The 22,925-nt window shown below is 43.1% G+C and overlaps 2 protein-coding genes across 3 annotated transcripts; one reads left to right on the top strand and one right to left on the bottom strand.

The window, feature by feature from the left end:
- Positions 1 to 211: 211 nt before the first annotated feature.
- Positions 212 to 10,648, bottom strand: LOC112250554 (actin-related protein 10). The gene is made up of 12 exons (XM_024420805.2): positions 10,446 to 10,648; positions 9,907 to 9,979; positions 9,714 to 9,796; positions 9,423 to 9,531; positions 5,543 to 5,718; positions 5,196 to 5,275; positions 4,178 to 4,213; positions 3,906 to 3,985; positions 3,634 to 3,707; positions 3,075 to 3,156; positions 1,773 to 1,974; positions 212 to 1,554 (listed from the first exon to the last, which is right to left on the bottom strand). Exons 1-12 carry the CDS (start codon positions 10,520 to 10,522, stop codon positions 1,373 to 1,375), a joined length of 1,254 nt encoding a protein of 417 aa, XP_024276573.1. The 5' UTR covers positions 10,523 to 10,648; the 3' UTR covers positions 212 to 1,372.
- Positions 10,649 to 11,293: 645 nt separating this feature from the next.
- On the top strand, positions 11,294 to 22,444 carry LOC112250553 (armadillo-like helical domain-containing protein 4). 2 transcript variants are annotated; one of them, XM_042321837.1, is made up of 8 exons: positions 11,294 to 11,542; positions 14,594 to 15,798; positions 18,432 to 18,818; positions 19,196 to 19,351; positions 19,481 to 19,639; positions 19,860 to 19,891; positions 20,778 to 20,912; positions 21,196 to 22,444. In XM_042321837.1, the coding sequence occupies exons 2-8, from the start codon at positions 14,700 to 14,702 to the stop codon at positions 21,268 to 21,270; spliced, it is 2,043 nt and encodes a 680-aa protein (XP_042177771.1). In that variant the 5' UTR covers positions 11,294 to 11,542; positions 14,594 to 14,699; the 3' UTR covers positions 21,271 to 22,444. The 2 variants fall into 2 exon arrangements, with proteins under 2 accessions (XP_042177771.1, XP_042177770.1); XM_042321836.1 differs by having other exon boundaries at positions 20,778 to 20,927.
- The last annotated feature ends 481 nt before the right edge of the window (positions 22,445 to 22,925 follow it).

Here is a 22,925-nt window from a genome sequence, read left to right as displayed (position 1 = left end):
TCTCCTCACATCCTTAAAGAGTGAACATTATTCATGTTCTCCAGTATGCGTTTCAACAGTGAAGCAAGCTGTGGGAATATCAGTGTGAAACATCACTTGGAGGCTCTGGAGAGCGAGAAAGAAGCCTCATGAAAGACTGAGGGGGCAGAGCGACATAAACAGACAAGACAGGAAAGACAACACTAAGGAAAAGGATACGAGCAACAGTGGGAACGTTCCAGGAATGTTTATTTAACGCTATTTGAGTTGATGCATTACAGATATGAGCTCTTGGGAGATTGCCATGTAAAACATTGCAATATCAGTTTCAAAGAAGAAACAATAAATACATGGCTAATAAAACACTTCATATTTGCTGAACAACAATGCCTGGGGTAGCATTCACAATGACGACATAAAGAGCAACTTGACAAAGCAACATTTGAATACTGAACTGCAATTTATCTGGTTCACCTACAGTACATTTTCTTACCGACAGTTTTCAAATGCAGCTCAACGGCATGTTTTAACATGAAACGCATCAGTTCGGCAGAGTCAAACCAACACTTCTGCGTCAAGGGGAGGTCAAACACATGGCCACAAATCAAGACCGCCTTGTTTACAAGGATCTGGTCCAGGAAGTGATCTACCTGACCCCTGAATCCATGGCCATAGCACAATTCTCTCATATAAAATGCTGACTACTGTATCAGTGAGCTGTAGTTTAGCAATAGAGTGAGCAGAGTCTGGATGGCAGTGTGGCATAGGTCAGGAGGAGGAGTCTAACAGAACAAGAACAGGCACATAAAGACTGACAGAACTAAAACTACAACCCCCATAATCCACAGCCGTCTGGGGGTTGAGATGCTGGGTGCATCTCCATAGTCTACCGTGACTTCATGGCCTTGTCTCCTTTGTCGAAGGATTTTTCCATACTGCTCTCACCACCACATTCTGTTCAGTACAGATCAGGGTAAGGGCATTTTATTTAAACCTTTATTTAACTAGGCAAGTCAGTTAAGAACAAATTCTTATTTACAATGACGGCCTACCCCGGCCCTATGGGACTCCCAATTATGGACGGTTGTGATAAAGCCTGGAATCGATCCAGGGTCTGTATTGACGCCTCTAGCACTGAGATGCAGTGTCTTAGACCGCTGCGCCACTCTGGAGCATGAGAGGAAGCCACGACAGACTATTGAGACGTACCTATAACATCTGGTAGGTCTAACTTTTTTTTGTCTGGGATGAGTTTGTTGTGTCTAGTGTGGACTACGTCCAAAATGGCACCTTTTTCCCCAGGACCAGGGCCCAAAGTAGTGCACTATTTAGGGTATAGGATGACATAGATAGCAGATGCAGACTAGAATTAGACACTGTCTGATCTGGCACTTTATTTCTCAGTGGAGAAGGCTCTCTTCATGAGCGGTGGTGGGGTCTTCCCTGCATCATATACTGATTCTGGGGGTGGGGAGCTGAGACAGCACCAGTCAGGGATACGGCCTGTCTGGTTGTAGTAGTCACGGGACACGGAGCGGCTACCCAGGATGTCCTGCAGTGCTCCAAAGATTGCTCCTAAACAGGGAGAGTAAAGCAGGAGACACAGGGTTATTCACAGCTGGTTTAGACCTAATCAGTCTGGGGGGGGCAGGTTGATCTCTAACCCATGGCCATTAGCTGTAGTATCAATCACCTCGCAGCTTAGCTATTATTGTATTCCTACACACATCGGATCCATACAGCTCTACAGTGTCTAAGGACAAGGCTGGTTATCAGATTAATCTGTGTCTCACCTCCAAGCCATGCGGTGCAGTTGGGTTTGGCTGGAGGACTGTGCAGCCTGAAGCTCTTGGTGGCCAGGGCGTCGCGGTACTTGGGTTTCTCCACCAGGAGGCGTATCTCAGCCAGGAGCCGGTGCAGGAAGCCAGGCAGCATGGCCGTGCCCCCGATGATCACCAGGTTCTCAGACAGAGCCTTACGAGTGTCGATGGGACACTAAGGGGTTTATTCAGATGGAAACACATGTGGTTACAAATGTATCAAATCAGTCATATTTTCTCAAATGTCCTGTTCACAAAATTAACAGCAAAATTAAACTCCCAAGCATGTTATTAATGTCTATGGGACAGAAATGGAGATTTAATAAGATTATATATATATATATTTTTTTTTAAAACATGATCAGAAATGTATCAATGAATCAAATCATTCAAATTTTGTTCATTTCCGCGCAACTAAATCAGTTGTACTTGCTAAGTGCTTCACAGCAAACTGTGCCAAGCAGAGGAAGCAGTGGCAAGGATAACTCTTTAGGGCCTGGGTGGGAAGAAACCTAGAGAGGAACAAGACTCTGACTAGCCAGGTAGAAGTAGATCAGCATCCATGCAGTATGACCGCAATGTACATATGTACTGAAATTAGAGAGGAAAATGGTCATGCAAATGTATAAATGCTGACATAGGCTCAGCTGGACATGAGCATGATAAACGAGGTTCAGGTTGCCGACTTCCCTGCCGCCCTGTTACTCCTGAGCGGGACAGAAGTGCTGGTCTCTCAGGAGAGAAACCTCATTGACATTGTAAACTGCAGAGAAGTGGAGTGGACTGTTAACTAGCTTCCTGCGACTGCCTGTCAAACTAGTCCACTGAGACCAACGAGTGCTTATGGTACTGTGCTTACAGTGTGAGTGCAGCACAAGCACTGGGCCAGCAGTACTGGAACCTGCACTGCCTATTGAGATTAATGGTCTGTCGTTGGTCTGATCAGGCTCCTCTCAAAAGGAACCAAGCCGATTTCACCTCGGCGAACCAGAGTCTGGGAGTGTTGCTATGGTAACAGGGTTAAAGTAAGTCTCTCGTACGTTTCAGCGGGAAGCGTTCGTCATCACAAAATGGAAAATAAGGAAGGAATTATAGAACATCTGATTTTAATGAGAAGACGCAGATGTCTGATGAAAGGCCGTTGTGACCGAGGCAACATTGTCTAGTAATTACTGATGAAGACAGTGTTGCAACTTATGAATTCAGTACCCACATATTTCGGCAGCATCTCATCTCTTTGCTGTTCGAACAGAAACAAACCAATGCAAATGTTACCTTGACCAGAGCGTCAAGCACCAGAGAGGCCACACTCTTCTCCTCGTTGTCCTGCTCGAACAGCATCTCCATCACAGAGTCCCTGCAATACATCTGAATTGTATTACGATTCCTTACAAAACAGAACCATCCCGTCACTCAAAGAGTCTCTGCAATAAAGTCTTTGCAAAAAAAAGAAGAAAGACAACCCTCATTTCAATTCAATAAACATTTTTGGGACCTCCAAGGGGAAATCGCAGCGTCTCATTAGCCGCCGTTGAGAAGAGCAGACAGACACTCATGATGAATGACCTTGCAGAGACAGCCCAAATTCAATAATAGAAGGTGACCCAGATATTAAAGAGGAGACACAGAACCAGATATCTAGGTTTGGAAGTGTACTGGACATTAATGAAATGGACAACCCATTTGCCGTGTCTTGTAATTGTATCATTACTTGTATTCAGTTGAGGATATGTTCCATATTTGAGGATATTTTCCATAGTTTTCCACATTGCTAGTGTTAGTAAAGCATAACAGCTATTCAGGGGGGTGGAGGGACCAGAGGACAAACAGCTACCTGATTGGTCCCTTAATATGCAGAATCTTCTCCCCATCCAATGGGTAATCAACATCAGGGGGTGGTGTTGGACGCTACAAGGGGAAGAACATGGATGTTAGTCTCAAATGCACTGGACTATAATACTCACGATAATACTCGTCACACCAACTTTAATGAAAGGGCATTTATTGGAAGAACACAGCAATAACTACTCTTTGAAATACCAGACACAATCCAAACACAGACATGACTGACTGGCCAGTTTTTGAGGGGGGTCAAAGGTCTCTGACCTCAGCCGTGCCGCCCAGGTTAAACTTGGCCTCCTGGATCTTCAGGCCTCTCTGTAGGTCACTGATGAAACAGGTCCTGACTGGACAACAAGACAACACAAACAGCATTAGAGGGTCAATGTGAATATACTAAACACCACCAACATACATGAATGTAGCAAAAATCCATTCCATTTAACTGCCAAACAGGAATCGAGTCCCAGCACTGTCTGTTTTGTCTGTATGAAGGCAATAAATAAATGAAAAGTGGTTTCAGTCTCTTTTGAACATACCCTTGATATCCTCCACAACCTCCTCTGGGATGGAGCCTGGGAAAGAAAGACAGGATGAAAAGAAAGTGACTTATTTTTCTGTGACCCACTTAAGCCTCCCTTAAACACAAACCTCACAGAGCCCTTCATTTCACGTCAACGCTTCTGCTACTGTACTAAACGACTGAGTCTCGTTGCAGTCGAACGGGGCACGCCATAGGGGGTTGCATCTGAGACAAGGAGAGGAAACCACAATCGACTACGGAGGTGCACTCACGGGTTTAGGAATTATGGAGAAAAGTGAAGAGAGTGGATTATATCCACTCTTGATAAGTGCAGTTCACTAAGTCCCAATTTGATATATACCTTTTACCTGCTCCAGATATGTTTGCTACGGTTTAATGTATGAATTCATAACAGTCTAACCAACGCATAGTCTACATTATTAATTTGACTGTAATACTCCATTCAGTCGTGCCATGGTTCTGCAGTGGTGTGGTTCAGTAGTGCAGAGAGAGAGGCGGTTTATGCTATGCCTGTTTTAATTATTGATGCCTATCCGAACTGCCTAGCCCTGCGTCAGCTAGCTAGAGAGCTACTGCTGCTCTTCATGATGATTCACTCTCAGAACAGAACAGAACCCCCAGGATGCAGTACAGAAGGAGAGAAAGAAGGCCATGTGTATATACATAATTCAAAAGAGAGAAGGAGCGGGTCTCGCCTTCCTTTCACATCACGCCATAACAAGGACTTCTGAATACAAAGTGTTGCATGATTGATTCACCCAGAGAGAGATTATAACTTTCATTCCTTTCTTATAACAACAGAACACCAGCATCACTATGAAAATCATTTTGAACAATTAATTAACAAGATTGTCAACAACAGCTATACACAACGCATGATATAGCCACAGAAAACAAGAGAATCCACGGTGGTAGCAAACTAACACAGTTTACACAATGACAAAGCACTGCTTCAGTTGTGAGGTAAGTTGCTGGTGTTATTGACAAGTAGGTTTCTGATGTGGGGGTCTTACCAATGACTGTAGGCAGACTCTGTCCAGTACTGGAGTCCGAGTCTACTGTACACTGTTCCACCAGGAGCCCATCCAACTCCCTGAAGGGTAGAAAACACACAGCCACTTAGAACAAAGGGGGACAAGTACCTCAGAAAGCACACACCTTGATACACTTCATTCTGTCAAGGCCGGGAAAAACAAGAAACTACGGCTTGAAACACACAGTTTTCAAGGAGGTGAACAACAGGTTGTTTCCCTGAAGTTCAGTATGTGAGGCAAGCAAAGTAACACGTACGCGAACATACTTCACATGATTACACCATCCAATTGTATTTTTATTTTTAAAACACACGCACACTACTTACTTATGAATGGCCTTTCCACCCAAAGGCAGAGCTTCCCAGGCTGGCAGGATGGGGATGCACTCATACACAGGCAGCACCAGTGTCTCCGTGTAGCCACAGTCCATCACCAGGCCTGAGTTGATGCCCAGAGACATTATGGCCATAAGGTGGCTGGGGGCAAACAGCACCGAGGGCACCTTGGAAACACAGATGCATTATGGGTAAGAGACAAATCCAAAACATCCTCGCCTGATCTGAAAATATAAAATCCTTGCCCCTTTTGTCTTCCACCTACTGTTAGGAGAGGGCAATATGGAGATGGCTCCATCTAGCTTCCCAATTGGCTTAGGGGAGCATTGCATTCACCATTTTGCTTACACCCATCTAGTCAGGGTGGATTCGGTTTTTGTACCAGGTTCATTACATCAGCAATCACCTGCCTCTGGCAAAGTGGTTCTAGACATATACAGTTAAAGTCGGACGTTTACATACACCTTAGCCAAATACATCTAAACTCAGTCTTTCACAATTCCTGATATTTAATCCTAGTAAAAATTACTTGTCATAGGTCAGTTAGGATCCCCACTTTATTTTAAGAATGTGAAACGTCAGAATAATAGTGGAGAGAATGATTTATTTCAGCTTTTATTTCTTTCATCACATTCCCAGTGGGTCAGAAGTTTACATACACTCAATTAGTATTTAGTTGCATTGCCTTTAAATTGTTTAACTTGGATCAAACATCCACAAGCTTCCCACAATAAGTTGGGTGAATTTTGGCCCATTCCTCCTGACAGAGCTGGTGTAACTGAGTCAGGTTTGTTGGCCTCCTTGCTCACACACACTTTTTCAGTTCTGCCCACAACTTTTCTATAGGATTGAGGTCAGGGCTTTGTGATGGCCACTTCAATACCTTGACTTTGTTGTCCTTAAGCCATTTTGCAAGTATGCTTGGGGTCATGGTCCATTTGGAAGATCCATTTGCAACCAAGCTTTAACTTCCTGACGGATGCCTTGTGATGTTGCTTCAATATATCCACGCAATTTTCCTGCCTCATGATGCCATCTATTTTGTGAAGTGCACCAGTCCCTCCTGCAGCAAAGCACCCCCACAACATGATGCTGTCACACCCATGCTTCACGGTTGGGATGGTGTTCTTCGGCTTGCAAGCCTCTCCCTTTTTCCTCCAAACATAAGGATGGTCATTATGGCCAAACAGTTCTATTTTTGTTTCATCAGACCAGAGGACATTTCTCCAAAAATTACTATCTTTGTCCCCATGTGCAGTTGCAAACCATAATCTGGCTTTTTTATGGCGGTTTTTGAGCAGTGGCTTCTTCCTTGCTGAGCGGCCTTTCAGGTTATGTCGCTATAGGACTCGTTTTGCTGTGGATATAGATACTTTTGTATCAGTTTCCTCCAGCATCTTCACAAGGTCCTTTGCTCTTGTTCTGGGATTGATTTACACTTTTTGCACCAAAGTACGTTCAGCTCTAGGAGACAGAACACGTCTCCTTCCTGAGCGGTATGACGGCTGCGTGGTCCCATGGTGTTTATACTCGAGGTTGACCAATTAATCGGAATGGCTGATTAATTAGGGCTGATTTCAAGTTTTCATAACAAATCGGTAATCGGCATTTTTGGATACTGATTATGGCCGATTACATTGCACTCCACGAGTAGACTGCGTGGCAGGCTGACTACCTGTTATGCGAATGCAGCAAGGAGCCAAGGTAAGGTGCTAGCTAGCATTAAACTTATCTTATAAAAAAACAATCAATATTAACATAATCACTAGTTAACTACACATGGTTGATGATATTACTAGTTTATCTAGCTTGTCCTGCATTGCATATAATCGATGTGGTGCCTGTTAATTTATCATTGAATCACAGCCTACTCCGCCAAACGGATGATTTAACAAGCGCATTCGTGAAAAAAGCACTGTCGTTGCACCAATGTGTGCCTAACCATAAACATCAATGCCTTTCTTAGAGGACTGGCCACCCCAAGAGGACTGGCCACCCCAAGAGGACTGGCCACCCCACATAGCCTGGTTCCTCTCTAGGTTTCTTCCTAGGTTTTGGCCTTTCTAGGGAGTTTTTCCTAGCCACCGCGCTTCTACACCTGCATTGCTTGCTGTTTGGGGTTTTAGGCTGGGTTTCTGTACAGCACTTTGAGATATCAGCTGATGTACGAAGGGCTATATAAATACATTTGATTTGATTCTTAAAATCAATACACAAGTATATATTTTTTTAAACCTGCATATTTAGTCAATATTGCCTGCTAACATAAATGTATTTTAACTAGGGAAATTGTGTCACTTCTCTTGCGTTCTGTGCAAGCAGAGTCAGGGTATATGCAGCAGTTTGGGCCGCCTGGCTCATTGCGAATTGTGTGAAGACCATTTCTTCCTAACAAAGACCATAATTAATTTGCCAGAATTTCACATAATTATGACATAACATTGAAGGTTGTGCAATGTAACAGCAATATTTAGACTTATGGATGCCACCCATTAGATAAAATACAGAACGGTTCCGTATTTCACTGAAAGAATAAATGTTTTGTTTTCCAAATGATAGTTTCCGGATTTGACCATATTAAATGACCTAAGGCTCGTATTTCTGTGTGTTATTATATTATAGTTAAGTCTATGATTTGATAGAGCAGTCTGACTGAGCAATGGTAGGCACCAGCAGACTTCATTCAAACAGCACTTTCCTGCATTTGCCAGCAGCTCTTCGCTGTGCTTCAAGCATTGTGCTGTTTATGACTTCAAGATGATCAACTCCCGAGATCAGGCTGGCAATACTAAAGTACCTATTAGAACATCCAATAGTGAAAGGTATATGAAATACAAATGGTATAGAGAGAAACAGTCCTATAATAACTACAACCTAAAACTTCTTACCTGGGAATATTGAAGACTCGTGTTAAAAGGAACCATCAGCTTTCATATGTTCTCATGTTCTGAGCAAGGAACTTAAACGTTAGCTTTTTTTACATGGCACATATTGCACTTTTACTTTCTTCTCCAACACTTTGTTTTTGCATTATTTAAACCAAATTGAACATGTTTCATTATTTATTTGAGACAAAATTGATTTTATTGATGTATTATATTAAGTTAAAATAAATGTTCATTCAGTATTGTTGTAATTGTCATTATAACAAATATATATATATATATATATATATATATATATATATGCATATCTCGACTAGAGGTCAACTGATTATGATTTTTCAACGCTGATACTGATTATTGGAGGACCAAAAAAAAGCCGATAACGATTAATCGGCCATTTTTTAAAATAAAAATCCTAATCAGTCGACCTCTAGTTTATACTTGTGTACTATTGTTTTTACAGATGAAAGCGTTATCTTAAGACGTTTGGAAATTGCTCCCAAGGATGAACCAGACTTGTGGAGGTCTACAATTTTTCCCATGGAAGTCTTGGCTGATTTCTTTTGATTTTCCCATGATGTCAAGCAAAGAGGCACTGAGTTTGAAGGTAGGCCTTGAAATACAGCCACAGGTGAACCTCCAATTGACTCAAATTATGTCAATTAGCCTATCAGAAGCTTCTAAAGCAATGACATCATTTTCTGGGATTTTCCAAGCTGTTTAAAGGCACAGTCAACTTAGTGTATGTAAACTTCTGACCCACTGGAATTGTGATACAATGAATTATAAGTGAAATAATCTGTCTGTAAACAATTGTTGTAAAAATTACTTGTGTCATGCACACAGGAGATGTCCTAACCGACTTGCCAAAACTATAGTTTTAACAAGACATTTGTGGAGTGGTTGAAAAACGAGTTTTAATGACTCCAACCTAAGTGTATGTAAACTTCTGACTGCAACTGTAGATCAGTGGTCTCAGACAGTACCTCAAACTGTTTGAAGAAGACCTTGGTGAGAGTTTCTCTGAAGTGAGAGGGGCAGAGGATTGACTCGATGATCACCACTCTCCGGTCACGAGGGTTGACCAGCAGATGCCTGTGCGGGGCAGGAGGGGAGTAGACACAGACATTTATTCTAGACTACACAGTCACTCAATCATCCATGTTATTATGACCTGGGATGCATCTCCAAAATGGCTTCTTCCCCATGGTTACTTTCAGATTCTCTCTATTAACGTGTCAGTCATTGAACACACTACTTCGTCAAAAGAGCCTCACCTGAAGTAGAGCATGTGGATGAACTCCTTGAGGTTGGAGTAGAGCTCCTCTGTGTTGATGTTGTACTGAACTACTTTGATAGACTGACAGAAGACACACACCGTCAGTAATGGTTATAGGCGAGGCTGTCCATTTTAACAGGGTCTGTCAATAAGTTAAATAGCACTAGTCATTCGCTCAGTAACTAACTCACCTGTTGTTGTCCAGGCTTCTGGATCTCGCTGGGAATTATGAACCTGGGCCCCGTCTCTCCAGCAAAGCCACATCTGCATCATCATACAAAACCATTTAGTTTGGTGGGTGAAATCATTGGCACTTGTCAGACAGTGTCAATACTCATTGAGTCCACATTCATTGACAAAAGGCCTTAGTGTGTGTCAATATACAGTACAGAAGCAGAGTTGTCATTGAGGGTCTCATCTGTTTCTCATATGACCTGCCCCAGGCGCCAGACTGCTGCTGTTCGCCAGATAGCTTGCTAACGTTAAACATCATTGCTAGCCCTTTTTCAGCAATAGCATATTACTAACACATTTAGGCTGACCAAATAACGTGGTCTAAACAGTGGACACTCGGTCTATATTTACTTAAATCCATGAAACCTCGGATTGATGTTCATTACTTAGCCGTTATAACTGTAAGTGGCCAATGTTGCTAACAGTAGATAACGTAGTCGGCTAGCCAAAGTTAGCTATGCTAGCTAACAACATAGCTAGCTAACTAAATACTCACTTTGTGTAGGCTGCTCCTAAATCAATGACTACTGCAGTTTTCTCCCCTCCACTCCCCAACCCTTCAAACAAGGGCATTTTAACGTTTATATGTATTTAATCGTTTCCAATATGGAGAATTTACTAAATATACGACATGCAAGTGCAATGACATGAATTCCTGTTGGGTTCGGCTGTAATCCTTTCAGTTTGAGGAATGACGTCCGTGGAACTCGCCTGCTTAAAAATAGTTGGCCCTCTGTAAATTAATTTATGGGATGATACTTTTATGTTTTAAATGAAATCACACAAACATTTGAAATACATTTGACAAAATCTACCGGTCTATAGTCACATCCAAACATGTATAAAAGGCAATTGTACAGCCCATATATGCACTGAGAATATGAACTGTCTTTAAAGAACTTGAAATTAACGGCATAGCCTATCCCTATACTGCCCAAAGTATCTAGAAATGAAAGGATGAAAAGAGAGACGTTCTGTGTTTTTTTAATTTGCCATGAAGTTATGCCTTGAGTAGAGAGATAGTTGGTCTGACACAATTTTTTATTAGGTAATTTCCTTACATTTGGCTATTGTTCAGATTTCAAATTTATCACATTTATGAATGTATTAATTGTAACGTTCTAAGAGACGCACAACACAGGTTCCAAGGAGCTGTCCATTTAGCACCACCTCGAAAAAAAACTACATTTGAGGTTCTACAAATATAATTTGGAGAGAAAAAAAATCCACCACTAAAACAATGACCTGTTATTCAACGCACTAAACGTGAAATATTACTGAACGTTCTTCATAAATCATATCTCTCCACGCACTCAATCACTGATCAAGATTGAGACACTGCCAGTTCAGCACCACAGTCGCGCGCATGCACACGCACTCCGAAGCATACATTGGTTGATGCTGATCAGTACAATAATAAAGACTAGGCTATTCCTTCAGCTTGCTTCCGGATCGATATTGGCAGTTTATTGATATGATATTGAAGCTGTTGTAATATACAACCCTTTGTTTAAAGGAAAGCCTGGGGAGGGGGGGGGGGCATACCGCCCTTTGCAATGAGGTAAACATCATTCCCTTCTTTGACTCTGGCAGGTAAGGACCATGCATTATTATACTACGTGCATCCTAACCTGTCCTTAGACTTTTCATCTTACCTAACATATTTTTATTTATTGATCTATTTGAAATATAAAAATGATCTGCATTATTGCTAGAACAGTTGATAGGATGAGAAGCACTCTCGCTACTGTAGCCTATGTTGCATAGTCTCAAACGTACGTATGAATACGCGGATTTGAATGCACGAGAAGACTACTAAAATCTCGGCATGGGATGTGTACGCTAAAACTGATTGTGCCTGCGCCGCAGTGGCGTGGATCAGGATGATGATGTTTGTTTTACCGGAGGTCTATTCAAATCCTCATAATTGTCTCATAACATGTATTCTGGGTGTCAAGCAGCAGGCTGCTCTCTTGACTCTTGTTGAGTGCATTAATTACCATTGATTAGCGATGGACAGCTTTGTGCGCAACACAGCAGGGGGTCGGTGGTGTTTGGTAAGAGTTAGGTGTGTGTCTGTTTGTGTGTGTGTGTGTGTGTGTGTGTCAGGATTTGATGTTGATGTCTGTGAGATACCTGTCTGACACACGCAGCAATACAGGGAGGCTGAGGAAAGCTGGGTGTCTCCCAGGCAACCCAATGGGAACTACAATCTAGAAAAATGTTCCTTGTAGATCATCAAAGCATGGTACCATTTAAACGTTTTAGTGCGGTGTCCTATTCTCTTCATCACTTCACATTTGAACGTGTTCTTTCTGTTATTATAATGGTATTACAGTCCCCCCCCCCCTCCCCCAATGGCTTTGGTGCAATTTTCCCAAGTGTGGTACCAGTCAAAAGTATGGACACCCCTACTCATTCAAGGGTTTTTCTTTCTTTTTTTAAACTATTTTCTACAACGTAGAATAATAGTGAAGACATCAAAACTATGAAATTACACATATGGAATTATGTAGTAACCAAAATGTAGTATTTTATATTTTTCAAAGTAGCCACCCTTTGCACACTGAAAACATGTCACCAAAAAGATAGTTGTTTAAACCTCTAAGCACATTTTGATCGGGTTTTCATCTAGAAATACATGTTAAACATTGTAACACATGGTCATATAAAGTCATTGCTTTTCAAAATGCAATACTCACATTACTTTTCATATGATTGTCTTCTCATTTGTTAAAATACATGTTACTAAATTGATGATCACTTAACCATTTGCTAAACCTATAGATTTTGAACTGGTTTGTCTACGACAGATTTTGAGAACTTCATAATGAAAATGTACATTAGGAACACCTGCAATTCCATTACTTAGACTGACCAGGTGAATCCAGGTGAGAGCTATGTACCGTTATTAATGTCACTTGTTAAATCCACTTCAATCAGTGTAGATGAAGGAGAGGAGACAGGTTAAAAAAAGATTTTTAAGCCGTGAGACAATAGAGACATGGGTTGTGTATGTGTGCCATTCAGAGGGTGAATGGGCAAGAATTAAGTGCCTTTGAACGGGGTATGGTAGTAGGTGCCAGGCGCACCTGTTTGTGTCAAGAACTGCAATGCTGCTGGGATTTTCTTTCTGAAGACACTGTAAGTGCAATACAATACGGTAAAATACAATGCATGATTACAATACAACTGGAAGATGAATGATTGCCATCCCCATTGAGTTTTGCCACCCTACTTCAGGTCATGGATGAGGCATGCAATGACATCAATCCAGATCTATGTCAGTGTAACCGATGTACAATGGCTAGCGAAATGGCTGTTGTAGATGTGTGCAGAGGGTCCCTGGTTCGAGCCCAGGTAGGGGCGAGGAGAGGGACGGAAGCTATACTATTACATCAGGATTGGATTCATCAAGACAAAAATACATTTGACTATTACTTCATCTAACTGTACAGTACTGTAGCATATTACATTTGAAAAATATATCTTGCATTTTCTGCTATTGGATTAACTGGTTGTTAAAGCAACTGAAGATATCATTATGCTGTGTGTTGGTGATCATGGTATTTCAAAGTAAACATATTTTGGATCAATGGTTATGTGGTGAATGATGTCTCCTAACAAAATGAATGCACAGTAAACAGTTTTGAGTGTTACTCCTTTGGAGTTTTGAACCTAACAGTATTGAACATTCACCACATACTTGTGAAAATAGCACCAGAGCGATAAACAAACAGTATCTATTTGTATGGTACATTTGATATGAAAATGCACTCACTGAAACTGTTATGTGAGGGTTAGGCCTATCCATCTAAACATATTAACCTGCTGTATTCGACAGAGTCCAACTGAACAAGACTGAGTAGTTCTGGAGAGAAAACCTGCTATTAATAGTTATTTTAAAAGTGCAAGGGTTTGCTGTGTCAGGCTGTACTGAATGTGTGTGTGTGTGTGTGTGTGTGTGTGTGTGTGTGTGTGTGTGTGTGTGTGTGTGTGTGTGTGTGTGTGTGTGTGTGTGTGTGTGTGTGTGTGTGTGTGTGTGGAAAGGAATGGACTAGAAGCACAATAGCCGGAGAGAGGGATAGAAAACAGCAAGGGGTAGAGAGATAGTCCAAATGTTCCACAAAGCTGTTTAAGAAACTGCCAGTCTGCAGCATCAAAGGAAAGGCTGACAGAAAAGCTCATATAATTCTCAGCCTCAATTACCTTAGGTTAGGCTTCAGCAATAAATGAGTGGTGAAATTCTCAAACAAATTCTCTATTCCTATAAGTGCAGTGTGCCTCACAGTCATAATTCGAACACCTTATCTAGCTTCAATATCTACATGCTCCAGTTTAATTGAACCTTTATTTAACTAGGCAAGTAAGTTAAGAACAAATTCTTATTTACAATGACGACCTACCCCGGCCAAATCCGGACGATGCTGAGCCAATTGTGTGCCACCCTATAGGACTCCCAATCACGGCCGGTTGTGATACAGCCTGAAATCGAACCAGGGTCTGTAGTGACGCCTCTGGCAGTGAGATGCAGTGCCTTATAGCGCTGCGCCACTGCGCCACATATTCACAGCAGTTCTAAGCCATTGCATTTATCAGGAGCTGAATATATCCCTTTGTTTTTCACCCCTTCTCTTTCCTAAGCTGAATCTCCATACCATTTGGGTGTGACCTGCCCCTGTCACCTGACCCCTCCCTTCTAGCCACTGCGACCCCTCTCTCCTTCTCCATGTTTACTTTGTGGTGAGAGATGGGAGAGATGCTCTTCTCTGTGACCCTCCATCACCTCCTTCTGGCAGGGGTTTGTCTCTGCGTCTACAGCACCCCAGTCCCGCCCCTCCACGACTACGCACCCTCCACACAGGACAGTGGCTGTGATGGACAAGCTGGAGAGCCAATGGAGGGAGAGCCCTGTTTAACACCAGCAACACCTGTCAGTGTCATATCAACAAGTGTTCAATCTGGACCCTCTGATCCTGGCAGACTGTCCTATGGGATGGCAGAACACAGGACTGGCAGCTGGACTGACCTATCAAAGAATGTAGGAGCAGGGGGAGGCACTGGCCTAGATGTGGACGGAAGCGAACTAGGGGGGATAGAGCCAGTGACGCAGGTAGGAAACAGGGACAGTCATGGACGAGGAGTGGCTGGGGCTGAGAGCCAGGGGAGGGAGGCTAAGACGGGGGATGCCTCTGAGAGCTTGTTTGAGGGGAAGGAGACTCACAGACAGCCTGCAGAAGCTCCAGAACTCTACACAGACAAAGAGATGAGAGTAGGGCCCGAAGAGAAAACCATGGAGAATATACCTATTACCACCACTGGGGCAATGTTAGCTTCCATAGGAGAGAAGCACGGGATGACAGAGACTGTGAATACATCTAGAGCTACTTTACATGATGCCTCCGCAGCAGCCAGAGCCCCAAAGCCAGACAGACAGTCAGGGATGCACCCAGCTGGGGAGAGGAGAGACCTCATCCTAGAAGAGAGGCCAGACCACCATGGAGGAGAGGAGGGGGAAGTCAGACAGAGCTTGACCGACGTCGGAGCTCCTCTTCTGGGCCAGGAGACAGAGACGACCAGACCAAGCTCCTTATCTCCCCAAAGCATCCTTAAACACTCACCTTTGACCTCCATCCCTCCGTCAATATGGGGATCCAGAGGAGAAGCTTCATTGCTGCCCCCTAGTGGTCTAGAGGCCACCGTCCCTGCCACTCCGTGGCACCAAGATGGAGAGACAGCGCCTGCTCTCTCAAACCCCTCCCTGGCCGACCTTGGACCGGCCCTGACAGGATCCTCCAGACAGGATGACCCTGACAGCCTCTGGACTGAACCACTGCAGCGAAATGAGGGTGAGTATGCAGTATGCTATGTTCCAATTAGTACATACTGGATATTTTAAAGAGCCACTGGGGGCCACCTGGAGTTAATCTACTCTACAGTTGCACTTGATATTGTCTGTTGAGTTTTTGCACATTCCCACACAAATAGACTTGCTTTGCCTCACATCAAGGTAAGGTGCTGCTCTGGCTGTTATTGTGTCACACCATAGAAATCCATTACATGGGTTCAGTGGCAGAGAACCGTATTTTTCTGCCTCTTTGCGTTTCGCCAGGTTTCATGAGGTTTCATTCAAAAGAGAAGGGGAAATGAAAGTGACACGTCTAGCAGCAGAGATCTCCTTTGATGATCAGAGTGACACGGGAGAGGCGTCCCTTTGGTTTTCCACGCTTCACTTTGAACCATAGCAGGCAGGGACCCAGGGAAGCAGTCTAATTATTTTCTATTTCTGACTGTGGAAATAAACCCACATGACTGCCAGCAGACAGCAGTGACAGGGACTGTAATACAAGTCTCTGGGGGATTCACTCAGCCTCCATCTCTCTCTCTCTCTTCCTCACACAACATCCATATTTCTTCCTTCCCTCTTTGTGCTCCTCTCTCACCCTCTTGCTCTATCCCTTTCTCTCTCTCTCTCTCTCTCTCCATCCCTCCTTCCCTCTGAGTGGAACAGTAAATACCTAGGCAGGGTCAGCCAGGCAGGTTATTACTGTGTGATGCAGTAGACTAGTGGATTAGAGGAGTCTGCCTGAGCCAATATGTACAGTGCATTTGGAAATATTTCAGACCCCTCCCCTTTTCCACATTTTGTTACGTTACAGCCTTATTCTAGAATGGATCAAATAAAAAAATCTATACACAATACCCCACAATGACAAAGTGAAAACAGGTTATACGAAATGTTTGCAAATGTATCTTATTTTCATAAGTATTCAGACCCTTTGCGATGAGACTCGAAATTGAGCTCAGGTGCATCCAATTTCCATTGATCATCCTTGAGATGTTTCTACAACTTGATTGGAGTCCACCTGTGGTCAATTCAATTGATTAGACATGATTTGGAAAGGCACACACCTGTCTATATAAGTTCCCACAGTTGACAGTGCATGTCAGAGCAAAAACCAAGACATGAGGTCGAAGGAATTGTCCATAGAGCTCCAAGACAGGATTGTGTCAAGGCACAGATCTGGGTAAGAGTACGAAAACATTTCTGCAGTATTGAAGGTCCCCAAGAACACAATGGCATCCATCACTCTAAAATGGAAGACGTTTAGAACCACCAAGACTCTTCCCAGAGCTGGCTGTCCGGCCAAGGAGAAGGGCCTTGGTCAGGGAGGTAACCAAGAACCCGACGGTCACTCTAACAGAGCTCCAGAAATCCTCTATGGAGATGGGAGAAGTTCCAGAAGGACAACCATCTCTGCAGCACGCCATCAATCAGGCCTTTATGGTAGATGAGGCCAGACGGAAGACACTCCTTAGTTAAGGCACATGACAGCACGTGTGGAGTTTGCCAAAAGGCACCTAAAGGACTCTCAGACCATGAGAAACAAGATTATCTGGTCTGATGAAACCAAGATTGAAGTCTTTGGCCTCAATGCTAAGCGTTACGTCTGGAGGAAACCTGGCACCATACTTATGGTGAAGCATTGTGGTGGCAGAATCATGATAATGGGGATGTTTTTCAGCGGCAGGGACTGGGAGACTAGTCCGGATCGAGGGAAAGATAAAACAGGGCAAAATACAAAGAGATCCTTGGTGAAAACCTGCTCCAGAGCGCTCAGGACCTCAGACTTGGACGAAGGTTCACCTTCCAACAGGACAACGACCCTAAGCAAACAGCCAAGACAATGCAGGAGTGGCTTCGGGACAAGTCTTGAGTGGCCCAGCCAGAGCTCGGACTTGAACACGATCTAACATCTCTAGAGACCTGAAAATAGCTGTGCAGCGACGTTCCCCATCCAACCTGACAGAGCATGAGAGGATCTGGGAGAAACACCAAATACAGGTGTGCCAAGCTTGCAGCATCACACCCAAGTAGATTGAGGCTGTCATCCCTGCCAAAGTTGCCTCAACAAAGTACTGAGTATAGGATCTGAATACTTATGTAAATGTGATATCAGTTTTTAGTTTAAGCAGCTTTTGCTTTGTCATTATGGGGTATTGTGTGTAGATTTTTAAACAATTTTAAAAATCCATTTTAGAACAAGGCTAACGTAACAGAATGTGGAAAAAGTCATGGGGTCTGAATACATTCCGAATGCACTGCATGCCGGAAAGAGATGCAGAATGAAACATTTAGATTGAACCTTCATCAGCTCCATAGAAAAGTAGCTGAGTAAATCAAAAGTTACTGTGTAAGAATAACCTGTGTAAGAATAACACTGATCATGGTGGATTCCATCCATGGTTATGATATGTGATTTATGCATTTTTATTTTATTTGTCAGAGCAGTTAGAATGTAGCTGAGAACTGGAATCAGAGTTGTGGGCCTAAAACTGATCTACTATCACCAGTACACATTCCACAATGTTTCTAGCCACAAGCTGATCTCTTGCAGTCACTACACCAGTAGGAATTGCCTATGGACAATCAGTGAGTCCTGACCCAACATCTTTTGGTGTATGTGTATTTTACTAACAGCCATGGATGCCAGTGCCCCTCCCTTGCAGGATGTGGCCACAGAGGGCACGATGTCCTCGGAGGACCTCCCTCTCATCTTCGAGCCCTTTGATGTCACACCCGAAGGGGCAGGGGTAGCAGCGGCCACTCTCTCGCCTGACAACTCACAGCCGTCTGTCGCCATGGTTACCACGGGGATGCTGCTGTCAGAGGCGGATCTCGACCAGGCGGTCACTGCGGATACAGATGACACAGGGCCATCCCGTGTTCCGTCCCCAGTGCTACCAGATTGGACGTCGCCATGGCAGACATCCGGGGCCGAGATCTCTGAGCCCATCAGCCCCTCTGGTTCACCCATAGACCCACCTCCTTCAGAGGCAGAACCGCTAGTACACCAGTCTGACACAGGTGAGACTTCATTCTTCCACACTCTTCCATTCGTCCGCTTCATCTTTTCACCATATTGCTTACAGTCATCCGATCTGTTCAGATCTAGAAGTTTCTAGAATAGTGTCTAAAGCAGGGGTAGGCAACTAGATTCAGCCGCGGGACGATTTTTGTTAGAGTGAATGGCCAGAAAAGAATAATAATTTTACACAGCAAATTGACCACAATTAAGCCCAAAAATAGATTGTATTTGAATATAAAAATAATTTCACAACTTCATTACATTGAGACATGATCACGTCTCTTTTTAAATTTTTTATTTTTACAAAAAGGATAGGTGTTGATGTTAGACTTCACTATATCTACTATAATGATCCCGCTGTGATGGTTATATTTAGATGGCGGTGAGACCATACAGAACCTAGAGGAAACCCCGCCAACATCCGAAACCAATCCTATAAGCGCCACCTCCCAGCAGATTACCATGACAATGGTCACCAAGACAACAAAACTGCCTGCAGCCAAATCAGGTCTGGAGGAACTGGAGTCTGAAGGTAGGAGTCACAATAATACACACACATAATACACACTAATACACAAATGTACACATTGTTTTCACAGTGTAAGGATGAAAGTTCAAATTTACAGGAAGTTGCATTGGTTGTTTTCCTTCCTTCCTGTAGAGGAGCCAGAGGAGGATGAGGAGGATGAGAACACGGAGGAGTCAGAGGAAGAGGACAGTGAAGAGGACCTGAATGAGACCCCCATCCCAGCCCCCACCCGACCTCCCTACAGCCTCATCCCCCCACCCCCTGTCTGGGTGCAGCGCAACCAGGGCCTGAGTGAGAGGATACTCAAAAATCACACACATGCATTCATACACATGTAAAACTGACTTTGGCTCTTTGTGGTCGATCAAATATGAGGTAAATATTGTCAATTAGGGAAAGAAGTGTAATTGAAATAGTGGGTACAAATCCATTGTGTAAGTATAATTGAAATGGTGGGTAAAAATCCCTTGTGTGGATTCAATGTGCTTCAAAGCCACTCTCTCTTTTTCAGTGCGTAGATGGGTGGAACTGATCCGAGAAAAGGTAAGACTGCCCCCTAATGGTATTTTTTTAAATTAGGATCACTATTAGCTAATGCTAAAGGAGCAGCTACTCTTCCTGGGATCCACACAAAACAACATAATACATAACATTTATAGACAAGTACAGCACAGAACTATAGTACAATACTGTACACTGAAAATAAGAATAGTCTGCTTCATACATTTATGCCTTAGCATTCCATGCATCATTCACTCATAACAGCAATAATGAAGGCATTCATTTTCCCATATATTGCAATCCTTTGCTCAACTGTTACAAGTGCTTTGTCTAAACAGGTTCTGATATCCTAATCTCACAACTTCCTTGAATCCTGATATCCTAATCTCAGAGCACTAGTTGTTCTGTAAACACCAGAGAGAATTTCACAACATCAGGAACCATCCGTGTCCTTGGTTCTTCCATTTGACATCAATACTATGCCTCATCATGTGATTCATAGATGCCTCTGAATGCAAGTGCAACACACGAAAACCAAAACGCAATAATCGTGTGCTCATTAATTCCTGCTCAATTCCTCTGGCATGAACAGAGCCACATATCATATTGTATGGATTTGCACCTACAGTACAGTAAATGTCACCCCTGCTATGTTCCTCTGACGTGGACGTAGCAACCTTGACTCATATGGAGTTGCACCGCATTCAGCTAAATTCCCCTGATGGAACCATACTGTCCTCCACTATAAAATAAAGGCTAGAAAGTGTGGTCCTTCAGGCCGTTTGGCTATTTAGTTTAGTCAAAAAAACATGTAAAACATCTACTGAAAGAGTTTGTCTCTAGGACACTACTCTTTGTCTAGTCTGTCTCTCCTGTGTGTGTGGCCCCTCTTTCACCCATGCCCCAACCATGTTCCCTCTCCCTCCAGGCAGGGTATGTGTCTGGGATGTTGGCCCCGGTGGGCATTGGCATCGCAGGGGCCCTGCTTATCGTTGGGGCCCTCTACAGCATCAGGATGATCCACCGTAAGAGGAACAGCTTCAAACACCAGCGCAGGAGGAAGGTCAGACACACAGAGGTTAATAAGAATACACTAGCGCTACACTTAAATAAGGATCCACAAATCAGCTTACGGTAGAAATTGGCATTAACAGTCTAAAGTGGCTTCCTTACCTCATCTCCTCACCTTCATCTGCACTGATTGGAGTTTCTTTCACATCAGTGCAGATGAGGAAAGGAGATGGAGAGGAAGAGACTATGGACTTATTGAGCTGTATACAATCTTTACCTCCATGCAATGAATGTCCTGACTTTTGGGTTTTGCCATCTGTCCGTTTCATCTCCAGCAACCCAGCGAGCCAAGCAGCAACGGGCAGGACCAAGCCATGCTATTGGCTGACAGCTCCGAGGACGAGTTCTGATCCCTCCCACAGCCCTGTGCATCACATCTCCATGACTACCACATCGCCAATCACTATGGGCCGCCTGGCTATGAGACAATGGGGGAAGTTGGCGTACTACTGACAGACGGATGGGTTTTTGAAATGTAAAACATGGTAGAATGTTTGCACACCTACATAGTTACAGGTGCACAGAGGGAAAATTATAGAACATTTTAAGAGACTCCAGGCTATTGACATTCTTGTATGATCCACAATGTGTTGATCACAAACCAGTTTTGAGATCCTTTCAAACACACACTGCATAAAGCGATGTCAGTGTGTTGATGCCTCTTCTATTTTTTTTTTTTTTAATGACTGGCTCTGTAATTAAAACGCTAGAGGGGACACCTACATCACATACAATAGGCTCTCAGTTTATAAAGCTTAGCAGGGTTACATTTCATTAGTCTAAAGTGGCTTCCTCTCCTTGTCTCCTTTCCTACATTTTAGGAAGGAAGCCACTTCAGACTATAGAGATCCACTTACTGGAGTAATATTGCCACATACTATAATTGTTCATAGCACATCAGACACTGGAAGAAGAAAAAGCATAAGCTCTCGGCATCAGTTGCATTAAGTAAATATGTATTGAAAATACTGACAGCGGTTCTTGGCTTCAACCTTGTCGATTGTTGAAGGCCAAAGGCATGTCATCATCCTACTTTGAAAGCATGCAGCAGGAACCAGCTGTGTATCTACTGTGTGTGTGTACAGTATACTGATATTTTTCCTCTTGTTGCTCCTCCTGACAACGTTAGGTTTTTCCTCCAGTGCATGGCAAGCAACCTTTTTCATAACCGTATATACAAGGCTAATAGTTAATTAATCATCTCTATATCATTTCCCATTTAATAGTCCATTACGCTACAGAGATCCCAAGTCATTTGGAGTCATTACAGACACGCTGACGGATTTGTAGAGGGAGACCACTTGTCTTTTTCACTCAGCTTCTGTCCTGTACTGTACTGTTGTTTCTCCAAACAGTGTAGCAATAGAATGTTCTTAATTTGCACTGGTACCTGAAAGGACAGCAGGTTGACGTTTGTCATGAATCTTGCCCTTGAGGTGGAACGGAGCCATTTCCGCTAGATGGGCCAGCTTCAAAGTCAAAATTGGCTATTGTAAAAATGTATGAAAACAAAATGTAGCTTTAGATTTAAGGTTAGACATTAGGGTTAGCAGTGTGGTTAAGGTAAGGTATAAAAAAAATCTGATTTTAGGACTTTGTGGCTGTGCCAGCTAGTGACTACTCTGTAAAGCTGCCTCAAGAACAAGATTCATGTTGGTAAAAAAAAGTCAGGTGAAAGCCAAAACCCGAGGATGCTGAGCCTATCAGCCCCTCTGACGCTTTCTGCTACAGCGTTGATGCCACTGGGATCTAAATTCATCTCTTTATTTAGTTCGGTGGTTGATCTAAACTGTCTGCCTTTAAGCACTAAATATCACAAAGGTGTTTTCAAAAATTAAATGTATTTAAGTAATCTTGCATTGTTATTTATAGTAGTCACTCATTTCAAGTCTGTGAAATGTGTCATTTTGTGTGACCGTCTCCTGGTAGGTTGCTTGAGATAAGCCTGTGAATATGCAATAATACTGTATCATATGGGTTCTGTAAAATTATGTCAACATTTATC

This window comes from Oncorhynchus tshawytscha, linkage group LG05, assembly GCF_018296145.1.
Source record: "Oncorhynchus tshawytscha isolate Ot180627B linkage group LG05, Otsh_v2.0, whole genome shotgun sequence".
Taxonomy (NCBI): domain Eukaryota; kingdom Metazoa; phylum Chordata; class Actinopteri; order Salmoniformes; family Salmonidae; genus Oncorhynchus; species Oncorhynchus tshawytscha.
The sequence above is the reverse complement of the archived record's forward strand: the minus strand, read 5'-3'. Positions and strand labels throughout refer to the sequence as shown.

Coding starts and splice junctions, on each gene's coding strand:
- LOC112250554 (XM_024420805.2), bottom strand. CDS start 10,522: ATGCCCTTGTTTGAAGGGTTGGGGAGTGGAGGGGAGAAAACTGCAGTA. Junction 9,532..9,713: donor ATCCACATGCTCTACTTCAG/GTGAGGCTCTTT, acceptor TGCCCCGCACAG/GCATCTGCTGGTCAACCCTC. Junction 4,214..5,195: donor GAGTCTGCCTACAGTCATTG/GTAAGACCCCCA, acceptor TTTCTTTCCCAG/GCTCCATCCCAGAGGAGGTT.
- LOC112250553 (XM_042321836.1), top strand. CDS start 14,700: ATGGGAGAGATGCTCTTCTCTGTGACCCTCCATCACCTCCTTCTGGCA. Junction 19,352..19,480: donor GGAGGAACTGGAGTCTGAAG/GTAGGAGTCACA, acceptor TCCTTCCTGTAG/AGGAGCCAGAGGAGGATGAG. Junction 19,640..19,859: donor GCAGCGCAACCAGGGCCTGA/GTGAGAGGATAC, acceptor TCTCTTTTTCAG/TGCGTAGATGGGTGGAACTG.